We start from the raw sequence: 12,500 nt of genomic DNA, 5'->3' as shown, positions 1-12,500 counted from the left end.
GTGTGTGTGTGTGTGTGTGTGTGTGTGTGTGTGTGTGTGTGTGTGTGTTTGTAGGACTTGATGGCTCCATTGTGTCGCTGAGTCGAAGGCAGGAAAAGGGGTTGACAGGGGAGGGAAAGAGTGGGAATGCTAGAGCAGAGGAGAGAGAGAACAGAGAGGGAGAGAGAGGGCGATATATATATAGAGAGAGAAGAACAGAGAGAGAGAGAGAAGAACAGAGAAAAGTAGGAGGAGAGGAGAGGGGGCTCTTTGGGGTCATTTATTTTTAGAATTCATTATTTCTCTCCACTTCTCCCCCTTCTGTCAAAGGGTGTGAGTCAAAGATTGGGTTTCTGTGTGGGGGGCAGTGTCTATGTGTCTGTGTGTGTGTGTGTGTGTGTGAGTGTGTGTGTGTGTGTGTGTGTGTGTGAGTGTGTGTGCGCGTGTGTGAGCGTGTGTGTTTGTGTGTGTGTGTTCACTTTACTGAGGATCATCTAGCTATAGGTTGTGTGAGCATTCTCTTTTTCTGCTGCCTTTTCCCTCAATCGAAACAGTAGTTGTGTGTGTGTGTGTGTGTGTGTGTGTGTGTGTGTGTGTGTGTGTTCGCACCTGTATCTGTTTGTACCTGTGTTCATGTCTGTGCACTAGAACTCTGTGTGTCTGTATTCCCAGTCCACCCTGGTCTGTGTATGCGAGTCTTCTTCCCTCCTGATGGTCCGTCAGGCCTGGGTCTGACTGCAGAGTCCGTACAGATCCATTCCAACTCGCTGGAAAGAATTTACATGCAGTGAGCAGAGCCGTGTGCCCAAAATGTGGTTCTCATTTAGAAAAGCATTTTTGAATCACTCGTGTGTGTGTGTGTGTGTGTGTGTGTGTGTGTGTGTGTGTGTGTGTGTGTCAGCTCTCATCGTTCTGTTCTCAGTCAGTGCCAAGGCAAGCCAGTAATGCTCTTAAAGTAGCACGTGGATACACACACACACTTACACACACACACACACGCACACACATGCAAACACAAACACACACACACACACACACACACATACACACACACACTCCATGACACCTCCTGTGACCCATCACATCACCCGTGACCCAGGAAGTACTTCCTCACAGTTGACCTCTGCGCTCATCCTGGGGTCAAACGGGAGATATCCGCTGTCACAGAGACTTGAGAGGAAGTTGGCATCTCAGCTCCATACGTAGCCCACAGGATGTGCTGGGATCCTCTCCGTGACGCACGACTCCCCCACATGTTTGCTCCATGGCCAGCTTTACGTGACCCCCCCCACTATATACACATAGCTACACACACACACACACACACACACACACACACACACACACACACACACACACACACACACACAGACACACACACACACACACACACACACAGACACACACACACACACACACACACAGACACACAGACACACAGACACACAGAGACACAGACACACACACACACAGACACACACACACACAGACACAGACACACACACACACACACACACACACACACACACACACACACACACACACACACACACACACACAGACACACAGACACACACACACACAGACACACACACACACACACACACAGAGACACACACACACACAGACACACACACACACACACACACAGACACACACACACACACACACACACAGACACACACACACACCCCCCCTCAGCTTCAGAGCATGCTCTCTGTTGACAGCAGCCTACCACTGAGACCGCTGCTCACAGAGTGCAGGTCGAGGACGGGGGTGGGTGTGATGATACCTTATTTGTCTGTGTGTGTGTGTGTGTGTGTGTGTGTGTGTGTGTGTGTGTGTGTCTGTGTGTGTGTGTGTGTGTGTGTGTGTGTGTGTGTGTGTGTGTGTGTGTGTGTGTGTGTGTGTGTGTGTGTGTGTGTGTGTGTGTGTGTGTGTGTGTGTGTGTGTAATGATTTGGATGTGCTTTGTTCAGGGTTCGCGTCTTTGTTGTTGTAGTTCACTCAACGGCTAGTTCCTTCTACTCTGGCATTAGGAGGACACAAGGCCGTTTGGCTGTGTGTTTCAAGACGGTTCCAGTCATCTTTCAAATGAGATTAATTACAGCTGAAACCTTAAATATAGGTTAGGATTAGAGTTTCATTGATGGCTTTGAGATTGTGTGCGTGTCTGTGTGTGTGTGTGTGTGTATGATTGTGTGTTTGTGTGAATTTGCAAGTGTGTGTGTGTGCGTGGCTGGTTTATTTCTCAAATGTGCCAGGAACATGTTGTGTTTGTGTTAGTGCAAACACAGCAACATCCAGTCAAAATACAAATTTACATTACCAAGAGATATCAGCTTAATGTGTGAATACATTTGGAGTTGTGTGTGTGAGTGTGAGTGTGTGTGTACCATTGGAAGGACTGTGGTTGAATGTTGGTGGTCTGCCGTTTGTGTTTTGTAACAGGGCCAATGTTTATTTTGAATGGGTGTTTCTGTGTTTATCTATAGTTTTTCCCTGTTTTTACACACACAGAGAAGGGGGAAGGAGAGAGAGAGAGAGAGAGAGAGAGAGAGACATTATTCTCACAATCCAGTTTAATGCGTGAAGACACCTCTTTGGCACCATGTTGTTGAGGGATGGGGACCAGGCAGGCAGCTCTGTATGCAGTCCTAGAGATCTTCCTGTGGGACACCTGAGCATGTCTGAACTCACCCTCACTTGTCTCCTCTTCTCCCCGCAGATCTTTCCATGGCCAAGAGGAAATTTGCTGAGTCTCTCAACGAGTTCAAGTTCCAGTGCATTGGAGACGCCGAGACAGATGATGAAATCTGCATTGGTGAGCTTCATAAAGTGCACCCACACACCCACACACCCACACCCACACACACACACACACACACAGACACACACACACTTACATACATGCACTAATGCAAAGACACACACACTCACACACACACACACACACACACACACACACACACACACACACACACACACATTCGTGCACTTATACAAACACACATACCACACACTTGCATCTTCACCCAGTTTGCCACATTCAAGGTAAGTTTTCCGCTGAAAGTGAGAAAACCACACAAGCAAGCTGAAGCACGAAACCTGAAGCACGTCGACTATCCGCATTCTTTCACACACACACACACACACACATACACACACACACACACACACACACACACACACACACACACACACACACACACAAACACACACACACAGACACAGAGACAGAGACAGACAGAAGACATGAACTAAGCTCTTGGCATGTGACATTCAGTTGCATGACTTTTATTTTCCATAGCCCTCTTCAAACTTTTCAGTGTTGTCACTCAATATGGAGTCAAAAGATTAGAATTTTCCAACAGCTTTTCTTCACAACACGATGCAGCAACGGCACACTCCAAAACCTCACGAATGCCACGGAGTTACCCAACGTGAACCAACACTAGCCACCAGGCACCGGTGCACCCCTAACGGGCGTGTGAAAAAGAGCAAGAAAAAAGACCACAGAAATGATGAGGGAGTAGATTTCTGCCATGGCCCTTGAGCCCATCAGCTGTAACAGCCATCATGTTCTTGGAACATTCCGTGCTTATACTCCTGCTCGACGTGCTTTTATGATGTGCCACGAGAATCTGGGGTGGTGGGGTTGGGGGCAGTTTAAGAATCGAGATTCGTGTGTATGTGTGTGTGTGGGGGGGGGGGGGGGCAGTTTGAGGCCTGGAAGGAGAGACGCTCTGAAAGGCTTGGCCTGGGGAGCGCTGTAGCATCTCGAATGGAAACCCTGGCACTGCGGCTCTGCAGACGCCTGGCTCCGCGGAGCAGAGAGCGAGCCCAGAGAGCGAGTGACGACTTGCTGTGCTCTCCCTCTCCCTGCCCTGCCCAGCCAACGAGGGGGAGACGGCACCGCCGCCCTGGTTTGAATAGTTAGGCCGAATGGAAAGTGAAACATGACCTCTTGTCGCGCAGACAGACTCATTTGGGTTGATTTCAGCGTTTTGTTGCTACAAAACGCACACCTCCCATGTAGGAGAAGTATGTTCCATACAGGCATTGACCACGTTTTTTGAGAGGTTGTTCATATAGAGTTGACAGCACACACACACGAAATGTTGTCACACACACACACACACACATCTCGGTCATTTTCTCTGTCACACACTAACATGCCGTTTCTTTTTGTTTGTGTGTCTCTCTCTGACATTAGCCAAGTCGCTACAGGAGTTCGCTGGAGTGTTACAAAACCTGGAGGATGAAAGGACTCGGATGGTACGTCTCTTTCTCTCTCTTTCTTTTTGTCTCTCTCACACTATCACTCTTCCTGTCTCTTTCTATCTTCCTGTCTCTCTATGTGTCCTTCTGTAATTCTCTCTCTTCTTTCTTCCTCTCACTACCTGTCATTCTCTCTCTCTCGCTCTCTCTCTCTCTCTCTCTCTCAGGTGTTCCCTCCCTCCCTCGCTCTTTTTCTGTCCCTCTACCTTTCCCACTTGTACTGTTTACAGGAAGAGAAGAAAAAGGCTATATTGTCCATGTACTGTATATGACAGAGCACTCATGACTGATTGGCCCCTCTTGGCTAACAAAGGCCCTAACAGATGACCAGCACAGACATGTCTGTCTTTCACTCCAGGGCTGATGTGAAATACACAGCCTTATTTACAAAAGACCATTACAACAGCAACACATAACAGAGCACACAAGAAAATGTTCCCTTCAAAGAGGAACTAAATGCATATACCAGAGGTTTCAACGCAAGCACTTCATGGTTATGTTTTCAAGTAGCACCGTGACTAGATACTAGTTGCAGTGAAAGTGTCTTTGACTGTTCAGTGAATGATTCATCACAGTACAGGTTGCTCAACGGCTACCGCAGATTATAAAGCCATCAAAAACAATATATTTTATGGGCTTCAGCTTCTCGTGTTACTCTATAAAGAGCCTATTGGCCAAAGACATGGTTGAGGAATGTTAACGGACAGACTTGAGGCCTAAGTCTGAGGAGCCATCTTTTAGTTTGCTGTGGTTTGCAGGCACCTCTGCTTACTAGAGGCTCAGACCACAGTCTTGTTCTGCTGTAAGATATCTGTCTTGAGGTGTTTGTGTTGTGCCTTCTGTTCTAGATTGAGAATGCCAGTGATGTGTTGATCATGCCACTGGAGAGGTTCCGCAAGGAGCAGATCAGTGCTGCTAAGGTAGTGTGTGTGTTTGTGTGTGTGTGTGTGTGTGTGTGTGTGTGTGTGTGTGTGTGTGTGTGTGCGTGCGTGCGTGCGTGCGTGCGTGCGTGCGTGCGTGCGTGCGTGCGTGCGTGCGTGCGTGCGTGCGTGCGTGTGAGTGTGAGTGAGGGTTTGTTTGTACTATGTTTTCTGTTTCTGTGTTTCCATACATTGTGTTATTCTGCATAGTTAAAAAACATCCATTAGTGATATGTGTCACATTTCTGATAGGAATATATAGGAATATGTCTGGAACAATTTTTGTAGCTAAAGCTAATGGCATCAAAAGCTCAAACCTGTACATGAAGTGCATGTGCTTTTGAGTTACTGTGGGGTCTCCACTGTGGTAAAACCTTTATTTTTTATAAGACACTGCCACCTTGTGGACAAAAATTGTATCAACTGGCCAGTAATGCATCCTCTCAGCTGTGAGAGTCAGCTGTGATGTTGATGCAATTTTGATTATTGACTTTTTGTTTTATTAAAATGACAATAGTTTGTTGTTTGTTTCTTTTTTTCCGTCGAAGGTTCTGCACTCGATGTAAGGTTGAGTGCACAGTATCCCCCACTATGCTTATTTGATACTGTGTATCAAGACCAATTATGAATGAGATTAAGTGTGTGTGTGTGTGTGTGTGTGTGTGTGTGTGTGTGCAGGAGGCCAAGAAGAAGTATGACAAAGAGACAGAGAAGTACTGTGCTGTACTGGAGAAGCACCTCAGCCTGTCTGCTAAGAAGAAGGAGGCCCACCTGCACGAGGTAAGAGCCTCTCTACACCTGCTACATCCCCCTCTACTCTTCCCTGCTTCTTTCTTTTACCCACACTTTCTCCTCTTTTTCAGTTATCTGCTCTTTCTCTCTTTCTCTCTCTCTCTCTCTCTCGCTCTCTCAGCCTTTGGCACTAGTCGGACCCTTGTCGGCAGCTTTTCGGCTGATTGCTCTGGTTTTAACATGCATCGGAGATTTCATTTATCTCTAGCTCTCGACATAGCTTTTGGGTAGTCACTTGAGGCTGTCGCTGCAGTAGGCCTGCCCATGATGGCACCCATTTAGTGCGGTTTCTCTTTTTTCACCTCTTCCTCTTCCTGTCTTTTTTCACTACCTAAAAGCCTGTGTCACGCCAGACGTGGCTATATTGAGCCAGAGTGTGGTGTGAAAGTGGAGAGCTAGTTCTTTGATGTAGGTTTGGTGTGACCCTGGCTTTAGATGACCATTGTGTCTGATGATGACGCTTGCTCCCGGGGCTGTGGACCACACACTCACCCACAGGTGCCCAGACATTGGGGTATCCGCTGGTGTTGTTGGCCACGCCTTTCGGTCCTCCTCTGTTGAGTGGTGTGATGTATTTGTTCGGTCACCCCGGCAGAGAAGACCTGCCAGGCCAATCTATGACGAGGTTCAAGATGGGGTGGGGTTTATGTTGCAGCGCTTCAGAAGGTCTTTGGTTTAGTCCTTATAGCACCTCTTTTGTCCACCAGCAGCCTGTTTGACATTCCTGAGTTGCCCATAGAGGGCTTGGTGAGGCAGGCAGTGGTTCCGCATGCGGATAGTATATACCCTATCCAGCGAAGATGTTTTTTTTAGCACACTCCTGCTTCCAAGGGATTTGAGGATTTTTTGAAGGCATCAAATGTTGAAGGTCTCCAAGCTTGTGATGCCTTCAGTATGGGGTCCACGTTTTCTGCCCCATACAACAGCCTGGAGGTCCACGTATCTGCCCCATACAACAGCCTGGAGGCACATAAGACATTGGGTGGCAACCTTGGCGCTGACCTTAATATTTTTGTTTTTTAAAATCCCTTTCTGTAGAGTCGCCCAAAGGCTGACGAGGCTTTTGTTGATGCGGCTGTTTATTTCAAGGGTGTCAAGGGAGCAGCCTGAGGAGAGAGTGGGGAGCCAAGATGTGACTTTGACTGATCACTCTGAGTGACACCCCAACCACACACACACACACACAACCCACACACACACACACACACACACACACACAACCCACACACACACACACCCACCCCACACACACACAGAGTGGCCTTCTGATCACTCTGAGTGGAGCTGGGGGGGTAAAAGAAGTTGGATTAGTGAGTTGAACCATGACAGGTTTTTTTTTTAAATGTTGACCTGGAGACCAAAGGACTGGTATAGGCCGGAGATTGTGTTCAGGGCATGCTGCATGGACTCTGGGCTACGTGCCAAGACAGCGCCGCATTCTGAGTTTTGGAGCTCACCGGTTTGGCAGGTCTTTGTCTCTGTGTGGGCCTGGAGCCGTCAGATATCGAATTGGCTTCTGTTAAAGTGGACTCCATCTTTGTGTCCCAGGGCAGTTTCCTTGACAGACCAAATGCGTCTGAGGCTGCAGCATGGATAGCCGTGTGCAGAGCTGACCAGTCAGTGGATTCCTCTGCCGGTGGTGGTGGTGGTGGGGTTGTTCAGTGCTGTGCAGTTGATTTTCCTGTTTGGCGCTGTCCTTTTGGTGACAGGGTTGAATATCCCTTGAATCTATTGAAACCATTGAATACCCATGAGTCGGGGTAATAAGAACGTCCTGTCTGTCCTGTTGCCAGGCAACGGTGTCTGTGTTTTGAGTGGGGGTGTTGCCAGGTTTTGTCTGTTCTTCATCTGGAAGGGGGCCTTGGTGATGACCGGGCACAGAGGGTGAGGAGCCGGTGCCCGGTGCCCGTTGCTATTCATTTTCCCCACTCCGTGCTGGCCATATACAACGACAATAAAAGCTTCTCTATTCTATTCTATTTCTATATGTGATGCTCTGTGCCCTCTCTAGCATTGATGTCTCCCATAAGAATGAGTTTGTTTGCAGCTGATTAACAGTGTGTGTGTGTGTGTGTGTGTGTGTGTGTGTTTTCTTTCAGGCGGATAACCAGGTGGATCACGTGAGGCAGCACTTCTATGAGGTGTCTCTTGAGTACGTGTTCAAGGTGCAAGAGGTGCAGGAGCGGAAGATGTTTGAGTTTGTGGAACCGGTAATACCACTATGTACACAAACACGCACACACACACACACACACACACACACACACACACACGCACACTCACACACACACACACACACACACACACACACACTCGCACACACACGCACACACACACACACATACACACATACACAAACATGTACGCTTCAGTGGATAACTTGACAGACTCTGTCTGTCACAAACACACCAGATACACACTACACACACATACAGGCACGCAACTATGCACGCACGCACACACACGCACACACACACACACACACACACACACACACACACACACACACACACACACACACGTGCACACACACGCACACACACACACACACACACACACACACACACACACACACACACACACACACACATATACACACACATATACACATACACAAACATGTACGCTTCAGTGGATAACTTGACAGACTCTGTCTGTCACAAACACACCAGATACACACTACAGACACATACAGGCACGCAACTATGCACACACGCACACACACACACACACACACACACACACACACACGGACACACGCACACACACACATGTAGCAGAGACTACTCCATCTTCCACCTTTTGAAAGTCTGGGACACACAAATAATGTGTTTAAACTAACAAAGTAGTTGTGTAATTTGTAGGGCTGTCAATAGATTAAAAAAAATTAACTAATTAATCGCACATTTTGAAATTAATTAATCGCGATTAATCGCGATTAAACGTTTTTTTTCTTCTTAACACTAAATCTTATAAATTAACAAGTAATCACTTCATACAGCGTGTATTTTAGACACTGTTGTTTAATTGTATTTTTTTTTAAACACAATGGTGCCCCTCGACGGTAAATCGTAAGAATTTCCCCTGAAGCAATTCAAATCACCTCAATCAGCCCACTGTCCTCAACTATGTTGATGGGCCGACAGTCACCGGCAACCCAAATGGCAACCTTTTCACGGACTCGTCTAGTTATTTTCCTAGAGAAGTCATGGAGTGTGGGTTGGCGATCATCTAACCTGGGACTGCTTTCTGTCAGGTGCTTTGCATTAACGTGATAACTTCAAGACGAGCTGCTTCTGTGATAGCTAAATTCAGCTTGACAAATGCTACATACAACTTTAGTTTTGTCGATTGTTCCGTCATTTTGGCTCTTAAACAGAGACTTTACGCCCAACAATCCCTCAGCTCTCTCCATCTTCAACTACCGCAGTGGTTCTCAAACTTTTTCTGTCATTCCCCACTTTGAACAAGGGGGGCTATTCAAGCCCCACCTGTCCCTCATCGCTCCCATAAAATGGTAGGCCAAGTCTGGCCTGATGTAATTCCCAATCCTCTCCCCACCTCTTCTCCGCCTCGCTTCCTGTCATAACTTCATGTCCTATCCAAATAATGGCATTTAAAAAAAAAAAAAAATTTTTTTTTTTTTAAAGTTGCGTCAATTGCGTTAAAATATTTTATCGCGTTAATCGCGGCCGCATTAATCGCATAGATTAACGCGTTAACGCTGACAGCCCTAGTAATTTGCTGTTAAAAGTACCCTTGGCATTCATGTGATGTCTGTCTCTTGTCTCTGTGTAGCTGCTGGCTTTTCTCCAGGGCCTGTTCACATATTACCACCATGGCTATGAGCTGGCCAAAGACTTCAGCCACTTCAAAACCAACTTGACCATCAGCATCCAGAATGTAAGAAAACCTGGCCAGACACCACAGGGCTTCTCTCTCTCTCTCTCTCGCTCTCTCTCTCTCTCTCTCTCTCTTCTTTCTAAGAAATATCTCTCTCTGAGCCAGTCTTTAGTTCAAGTTCTAGTTTTAAATCAGGCCAGTCTAAAGTATATTTCAAACGATCTGGCTCTTAATTAAAGATAGGCGAAATCTACAGCAAACGTAGTGTAAGTGAGCAGTTATTTAAAGGACCTTGCTGTATTTTGTTACTGTATTTGATCTCTCTGCTGAATGTTTCCCCTCTTTTGGGTACCCTTATATTGTGAGTGAGTGGTTACACCTAATGTAGAGATGACTTAAAATAGATCTTACGTAGATCGTACCAGTTGTGTTTAGTAGGCCTACTCACCTGGAATGTTTTCATTGTGCTGCTACTGCCACTTCACTTTTAGATACATTCTCATTACGTGAGTGATTCCACTAGTATAGCACTTAGTCAGTATCCACTGCACAGTGATGTAAATAGTATTACTATACAATACAGTGCTTCCCAAACACCTCTGAAGGGTCATCTCACTGCTACCTTTCTGTAGTACTGCCCTGGATAGTTTTCATTGTGCTGTTACTGCTGCTGCTGTTGCTCGCTAACTCCATGTTCTTGTTGAGCAGACGCGGAACCGCTTTGAGAGCACACGTTCCGAAGTGGAGTGTCTGATGAGGAAGATGAAGGAAAACCCGCACGAGCACTCGAACATCAGCCCGCACACCATGGAGGGCTACCTGTTTGTGCAAGAGAAACGTGAGAAGCTCTCTTTAACACCAACTTTATTTTCCTGTTTTTTTTTTTTTCCTTTGCCTTTTCTCCTGAACTTCACAATATCTTGTTACGGGTGGTGCTTGACTTTAGAACAGAGGTAACAGAGAAGGGATCCATCTTTGTTGTGATATTATTTTCCTCTACTACCTGACCCAGTTTTTCTACTGTCATTGACTCATTTTCTCTTTTTTTTGTATGTTCTTTCTCTCTACCCCCGCTACCCTCCTAGGCTCGTTCGTGTCCACCTGGGTGAAGTACTACTGCACGTACCACCGTGAGCCCAAACGTGTCACTATGGTGTTGTTTGACCAAAAGTCTGGTGGGAAAACAGTAAGCAGCCTCTCTTTGGCTTTTCTCTATGACAGTATAGCACTCATTCGCAATCTGTCAAGAGTTTGGGACACATTTTAAGGGTTGCGCTATCCCATTCCTGTTTGCGTCCCAATATTTCTAAGGATACAGTAGATCTCTGGACTAGCACATGCTCAGCTGTGCTAGCTGCAGAGATATAGATAGAAAGATAGAGAGAGTGAGAGAGAGCGAGAGAGAGGGAAGAAGATAAAGAGGTACAAAGTGGCACTGGCTGAATGCCAGGCCTTGTTCTCATTGGCATATGATGTTTACATCTCCCGTTGCCGTAGAAGTCATGAGCTGCATCATTAGCTGTCATCCCACCCAGCTTCTGAAGTGCCATTCTTAGATGGCCATTAACACAAGGGCCATGACACACACACACACACACACACACACACACACACACACACACACACACGCATGCACGCACGCACGCACGCACGCACGCACACACACAGACACACACACACGCATGCACACACACACACATGCACAGAGGCCTTCAGACACAGCCCACACACATTGAGGCTCCAGTTAGCCGCACCAACCCCAGTCTCTCATCTCCTTGAATAATGGATCCAGTTTAATTCTTGAGGTTTAGATAAAAACAACTGTTTGGTCAAATGTGCTGAAGAAAGTGCTTAGGGCATTTAAAATGGCTTCGCTGCACACACACACACACACACACACACACACACACACACACACACACACACACACACTCTTAATATCACATTCTGAGTGGATGACCAAAATAAAATTACATCTTTGGAGTAAAGAGGAAAGAGTAAAATAGGAAGAGAGAGATGTGTGTTCTGAAATGTCTGGACTAATCTTAATCATAGAACCCATAGAACCCAGACAATCATAACAAATATGAAATACAGGCCTATGGTCTAAATATATGATGCTAAACAAAATGATTGTGTGCATTACAGTTTTTATAATAATTTTCACGTCTCAATACCATGTCCATGTTTTTCAAAACACTTAACACATTCACCATATCAATATATGTGAACTAAATTTTGTATACTTTTGCATTGCTTTGATACAAAATGCATTTACCGGTAGTCACCACTTTAATACCTTTCTCAGTCAATGTTCACCACCAGCAAAATTCATTCAGCAAAAAGAAATTTAGATACTCTGTTCAAAACAGTTAACTTTCAGTTTAAAAAAACACAATTAGATCAGTATAGATGAAAATATACTGTATTTTGACAGATAGATGAAGCTGAATGCTTGAAATAAGACAAATTATTCTGATTTTAGTAGGAAGTTATTGTACTAGATATGAAAAGCATCCACAGAGTATCTGTGTAATATAGTATTCCTCAGAAAGTGTAGGATAAAGCTGTCATGAAGCATGTGGCAGCATTTCAGATTGATTTGTTTTGGTATAACAATATATACTGTAAACTTTACTTTACTTCCCTTAAAAAAACTGTAAAATTGACATCTGATTTTGAACTT

At 45.8% G+C, this 12,500-nt stretch overlaps 1 protein-coding gene across 8 annotated transcripts in view; it reads left to right on the top strand.

Annotated features, from left to right (window-relative positions):
* LOC105909164 (rho GTPase-activating protein 26) overlaps nucleotides 1-12,500 on the top strand; it is a 60,465-nt gene that overhangs the window by 26,703 nt on the left and 21,262 nt on the right. For all 8 annotated transcript variants that reach the window (XM_031571769.2, XM_031571765.2, XM_031571767.2 and 5 more), the window contains exons 2-9: nucleotides 2,707-2,802; nucleotides 4,195-4,256; nucleotides 5,108-5,179; nucleotides 5,858-5,959; nucleotides 8,071-8,181; nucleotides 9,770-9,874; nucleotides 10,523-10,652; nucleotides 10,900-11,000. In XM_031571769.2, coding sequence (XP_031427629.1) covers nucleotides 2,707-2,802; nucleotides 4,195-4,256; nucleotides 5,108-5,179; nucleotides 5,858-5,959; nucleotides 8,071-8,181; nucleotides 9,770-9,874; nucleotides 10,523-10,652; nucleotides 10,900-11,000 — 779 coding nt within the window. The remainder of the gene's footprint in view (nucleotides 1-2,706; nucleotides 2,803-4,194; nucleotides 4,257-5,107; nucleotides 5,180-5,857; nucleotides 5,960-8,070; nucleotides 8,182-9,769; nucleotides 9,875-10,522; nucleotides 10,653-10,899; nucleotides 11,001-12,500) is intronic.

Source organism: Clupea harengus, chromosome 8, assembly GCF_900700415.2.
Source record: "Clupea harengus chromosome 8, Ch_v2.0.2, whole genome shotgun sequence".
Classification (NCBI taxonomy): domain Eukaryota; kingdom Metazoa; phylum Chordata; class Actinopteri; order Clupeiformes; family Clupeidae; genus Clupea; species Clupea harengus.
Note: the sequence above shows the minus strand (reverse complement) of the source record. Positions and strands in the feature narration are given on the sequence as shown.